General features: G+C 41.7%; 1 protein-coding gene across 1 annotated transcript; it reads right to left on the bottom strand.

Moving 5' to 3' along the window:
* Positions 1-2,590: 2,590 nt before the first annotated feature.
* Positions 2,591-5,744, bottom strand: LOC139559587 (calcium/calmodulin-dependent protein kinase II inhibitor 2-like). Its single transcript, XM_071375705.1, has 2 exons — positions 5,025-5,744; positions 2,591-4,433 (listed from the first exon to the last, which is right to left on the bottom strand). Exons 1-2 carry the CDS (start codon positions 5,188-5,190, stop codon positions 4,363-4,365), a joined length of 237 nt encoding a protein of 78 aa, XP_071231806.1. The 5' UTR covers positions 5,191-5,744; the 3' UTR covers positions 2,591-4,362.
* Positions 5,745-6,075: the final 331 nt, after the last annotated feature.

Here is a 6,075-nt window from a genome sequence, read left to right as displayed (position 1 = left end):
TACACAGAGATCCTTGATGAAAACCTGCTCCACAGCGCTCAGGACCTCAGACTGGTGGCGAAGGTTCACCTTCCAACAGGACAACGACCCTAAGCACACAGCCAATGCAATGCAGTAGTGGCTTTGGGACAAGTCTCTGAATGTCCTTGAATGGCTCAGCCAGAGCCCAGACTTGAACCGGATCGAACATCTCTCGAGAGACCTGAAAATAACTGTGCAGCGACGCTCCCCATCCAACCTGACAGAGCTTGTGAGGATCTGCAGAGAAGAATGGGAGAAACTCCCCAAATACATGTGTGCCAACTTGTAGCGTCATACCCAGGAAGACTCGAGGCTGTAACCACTGCCAAAGTACTGAGCAAAGGGTCTGAATATATCGTAAATGCGATATTTCAGTTTTTTATTTTAATACATTTGAAAACATTTCCAAAAACCTGTTTTTGCTTTGTCATTATTGGGTATTGTGTGTAGATTGATGAGGATTTTTTGTTGTTGATCAATTTTAGACTAAGGCTGTAACGTAACAAAATGTGTAAAAAGTCAAGGGGTCTGAATACTTTCCCAATGCTCTGTAGCAGAAAGTGGCAAGGGTTACCAAGTGGTGTATGCTCCCACTCCACCAGGGGTCTGGCAGCGTTTTGGCCGTTATATAAAAGGGGTTGACTGTAGGGGATATTTGTGCTGTGGCAAGTTGGGCATCACCACACACTTTTGTGAGGTTTTATTGCTTGGTTGTCACTGCTCCCAATGTAGTGCACAGTGTGATTACAACTGGTACAGGAGAAGGTTATTAAGCAGCGTGCAGTGTACCCAATAACCAGACTACCGCATCTTGTGAGGTGGAGGACTGTGTGGTCTACCATGTGCCGTTTCATTTGATATCCATTGAGGTCGACTTGGGGCGTGATTTCCCCATAGTTGTGTCATACCGAGAGTACTGACTGAAAGGGAACGTAACGTTACGACTATAACTACTGTTCCTTGAAGGAGGGAAACAAGGTTCAACACCTCTTTGGCCCCACGCCGATCGGTTCTGGGCACGGTGAAGAGGGACACTGGGTTGAAGGAATGAATCCGAGCCTGAGGCTTATCACCTGTGTAAGGCGGGGCTTCCAGCGAGGCGTGGATTTCATTGGCTCTTGTCAGGTGTGATTTTAGTTCTTCAGTCAAAGTCGTGTGAGCGTGACTCTCCATAGTTGTGTTGTACCTTGTTTCCCATCCTTCAGAGAACAGTAGTTATAGTCATAACGTTACGTTTTCCCATGCATGCCAATAGTTTGTGGTAAAAAATCAATAGAAACAATGTGACAGAGTTCAAACACACACACACACACACTCACAAAGTGCAACAAAGTGGTCAGTGGGGATTGGTGGTCATGCCCATCCAACTTAGTACTGAACATCAAAGTTGAAAATGTATCAGGCTATGAACACACACACATTGCCCACAACACAACAAAGGTTGATGGTAATGTGTGTCCATTCAGTCCAGTGGAGATTGCAACAGAAAAGTCAATAACCAGTAGTGTGTGAGTTCTGAGAGTGGAGAGGCTTGTTTTGTTATTGTCTGCAGCATTAGAGAGTGATACTACTCTGGGGTATACCACAAGCCGATTCAAATTCAAACACGTATCAAAGTTTAGCTTTCTTAATGAACCAGAAAATACATAGTTATTTCTGTTCTTTTATCAAAGTTAGCTGACTAACTAAATGCACCTGGGGTGTATACTACATAGCAGGATCAATGAGTTAGCCAGCTAACTTTGATAAACAACCAGAAACAACTACTGATGTTCTGCTTAATTAAGAAACCTAAACTTAGATATATGGTTTTGGTTGTTGAGTCAATTAGACCATGCCCATTTTAAGCCTATGTTTCTAAAAAATGAAAAGATATCTTAGAATATTTGGACAAGTTATTTGGTCAACTCGTTGATCCTGCTTTGTAGTATACCCCTATGGTAAACAACAATTTGGGATTACACCTTACTTGGCCCCTCCATTAGGATACTGTTAGGCAGATCTGATATGACTGGCTAGGTGTCAGCTATGTTGTGGAATCCGTGCTTTTATCTGTCCGACAGTGTTAGACGATGTTAGACTTCAAGGAAGGATTATTCAAGTATTCCCTCTGGGCCACTGTGTGTGGGGCACCATGTTAGTATGAATGGCCTGGGGCCTAGAACCATGTTTACATTCATGCACCTTGTATCTCAGGTTATGATAGGGACTGATAGCTGATAGATTGGTGTTATATTCCAGAGGGCCCTTGTTCCAATCGAATCCCCAGCGTACTATTGTAGGAAAATCTCAACTTGCACTGTGTTGCCCACCATGTTGCGGTGCACTACATTTGACCAGAACCATCTGGTGATCAGGTATACAGTAGCCTATAGTTGTGTCATCAAAGACTATGAGCTATAGCTTGGAGATCTACTGTAATCCATTGACCGTTCATCCACTTTATGTCCAACAATGTGGTTGTAATCCATAGCCAAACCAGCCGTCATTACGTATTAACTGCAATGTGTTAATGTTTGTACTCTGTGACGATGGAGAGATCTTGGGAAATGAATACCACAGGACCACATTTGACATGTTCTTTCACCATTTATTTGTTCACCAAATACAGTGAAAATGGCATCGTAATATTCAATGACTCGTTCTTAGAATGTCATGACACTGTTTCCCTTTTTTGCTTCGTAAAACAATGTTTCGTTAATGGAAATATTAAGGTTTCATGCACAACAAACCATATTGAGTTTCCTTAGAAGAATGGTACAAGATAAACAAAATAAAAAAACAACTTTAATGTCCAAAATCTGTCAAAATTCAACGTGTTATTTGAGGATCCTCGTAAACAGTGCAATATACAAAAGAAAATGGCTATTTTCTAACAAATTTGTCAACGAAGCTCAAGTCACAGGATACAATTTCTCAGTAATAGTTTAACATTGATGTGTGCAAAACCCCAAACACATTCAGTTAGTCTTTAAAAAATGATATAGAATGAGAAAAGTCAAAACCCAAATCTCTTAGATTCTCCGTTAGGCCTATATGGTCGCAATCTGCATATCCTCTCTGTAGTACACACATTTGTGTTGATGAATTGTAAGATGGTAGACTAGCACATAATTTCTCAATAACAATTGTTTAGATATAAAAATACAAATATGAATTTTGTTAAAAAGAAGCGTGCCAGGGTAAGAGTGGTGGCACCTGTGTTGGCACCAGAGCGAAAGTTCATGCAAATAGATGGAGAAAATAGTATGACTTTTTAATTATAGAAGACAAAAAAACACGAATAATTGCGAAATCTAAATAAATAAATAAATAAAACATTTTCCCATCAATTTCATGACTATTTTTCCAAACAATATGTGCCGATCTCGCCTCCTTCGATATTTTGAGTCTGTAAAAAGTGAAACAGCTATGTATTGGTGTCGGTAGGCTTCACGAAGGCGCCGACCTGCATCGTTAACCGTGGGGGGTAATGTAACACCATGTATCATTTTAATTCAATTGAACCTGGGGACTATGCATTACTAGCTTATTCTTTATAGATGGAGCCAAAATTAATATAGGCCTACAAAAGGAAATATTAACATTGCACCATCCTTTGTGTGTGTGTGTGTGTGTGTGTGTGTGTGTGTGTGTGTGTGTGTGTGTGTGTGTGTGTGTGTGTGTGTGTGTGTGTGTGTGTGTGTGTGTGTGTGTGTGTGTATATATATAATTATATATATATATATATATATATATTTTTTTTTTTACATACAATGGGCCTCTACTAGTTACTGGACAGTGTTTGTTTGGTCAGTATTAAAAAGCTTTATCAGCAATCGGAATGCATTCTCTACGTTCGACCAGTGCTGAAAAGGACAGCTCCCTTGAATGCGATGTCGCCGATTGTTATCAACAATGCAAAGCGTGTAAGGGGAATATGGTCTTCGAGCTTAGGAAGGCTATTGTATACAACTATAGAAATAGAGCTTGAAATGAGATTCAGCCACCACTTGTAGTTTTGTGTTGCTTACGGCGCTTTTGGAAGATGGTTGTGAAGTAATGGCAAGTTCATCCATCAGAGCCAGGGTCCGCCATCTCAACATCACGCTGCGCAGCACAAGTTAAAATGGGTTTTCGTTTGGAGAATTGCCAGCAACCCCATGATAAATCTCCGTCTTTTCTGGAATCTTGCTCTTCCTCTGCTTTCTCGTCCAATCTTCACATATTTCTTTCCATTCCTTTCCTTCCCCTTGTCTTCGCTTCGTGCCATCGTTTCTCCTACAATCCTCGAACATGCACAACCGACAAGTGCTTTAAATCGTTGATCAAAATAAAAAGTCTGCAAGGCGTCGTTCATCTTTAAACACCAGGTGACGACTTGTCTGCCATCCCCTTTAGGACATCGTCTATTCGGTCATCTTCGATGACCACTGCGGAGGGAAAAATAAATTATTTTGTTTATTACTGACATATCATAAAACTGCTTCATAAAAATGTTTTACAGACAACAAATCAAGTAATTGCAAAGGCTTTGAGTGAATAGGATGGGGACTGGTGCAACACAAAGGAATACAGTATGTTGTTGTGTCAAACCCCTGACCTTGGTCCTGAAATACTGCAAACAATGCCTTGTCCATAATGGCACATAGCCACGCATGCAATGAGGACAACTTTGTTATTTTAAAAAGACAGAGCATATCTAATGAATAAATATAGTAGCCTATAGCTACTGAAATACATTTTGATAGCACATCAGTAGTCTATTATTCTCATGCATCACTTTCAACTGGGCTCATTGTGGTCAGCTGCTGACCTTTGTTATATCAACAAATGTTTGCCTCATCATTTAGAGGTCAGATGCATATCTGTGTTTTATCTTTTTGTTTTATAACAAGTAGGCTAGGTAACTGTAGCCTAGGTTAGAGTTAAAGTTCACACAAGCATGGCCAAACCAAATCTTTGTTTTTGATGACCAAAACAAAACCTCTATTCAACAATCCATTCCAATAACCAGCTCTTACCTCTCTTGGCTCTGCCGATCTGTCCCAGCTTTGGGGGTCTTTTCGCTTGCGACGCCCCGAAGAACGAATTGGTGTCCTGTAGCCCGCAGCTAAAGGATATCTGACTGGCCTCGGTGTCCCCATAGCCGCTCATTTTCCCCTCGCTATAAGGCAGTACCTCGGACATTATGGCACGGCTGAGACGGACGGATCAACAGCGGTGATAAAAACGTTTTGAAGTCGGCGGCTTTAGTCGATATAGCCCAGAAATCCTTGTCTTGGTAATTGCACGTGTCGAGCTTTCCGGTGGAAATCCGTTTGGAAAATCACTCGATGACTTCGTCGTGCGTAGCCAGTCTGCGATGGATGAAGGTGAAGAGTCCTGGTTGGGGTGTCGTGGTGCGCGGTGGTAACAGGCTGCTGTGTCGCTGGTAGAAAGGAGAGCAGAGGAGCGGTCTGTTCGCGTGTGTTGCTAGATGAAGTCTGATGAGGAAAGTGGGAGATCCCGGGATCATAAAGGAAACCCAGGAGGAACGGCGAAGTTATCCATCTGCGTGTGTGTGTGTGCTGGGGGACTCCGAATGCTGGAGGAGTAGGCTAAGGGTGACATCAACAGGCGAAATATATAATATGTACTGTGGGGGTAACAGAAATGTAAGCTATCAATTCATGACCACAGAGCTAGAGCTACTGGAGCAACGGTGAGGTAAACATTTTATTTGGGGAGTAATCTTTTCTATGCTGAACAAATTTCTAGCCTAAATAAGTTATTACAATGTGATGATATTTACGCATAGGCTAATTATATTTGATCTGAGAATTATGAATATAACCTACTCGCGCATTTGCGCGTATTGCTAGTTACTGGGAAAGTCTCCTTTTTTTTGTTTACCTATTACGCTTGACATTGTAATGTGTTTCTCTCCTCGTATGCAGTATATTTCCTTCCTGTAAACCAGCCTCCTTGGTGGCTCTTGCTTGACGTTGGCTCTGGTGACACGAGGTTGTCACAGGAAATCATTACCTGCTCCTTTGAGAGTCTGTATGCGCACAGAAGTCGGAAGTGCCTTAC

The sequence above is a fragment of the Salvelinus alpinus genome, chromosome 30 (genome assembly GCF_045679555.1).
Source record: "Salvelinus alpinus chromosome 30, SLU_Salpinus.1, whole genome shotgun sequence".
Taxonomy (NCBI): Eukaryota; Metazoa; Chordata; class Actinopteri; order Salmoniformes; family Salmonidae; genus Salvelinus; species Salvelinus alpinus.
This window is presented reverse-complemented; position numbering and strand designations above follow the sequence as displayed.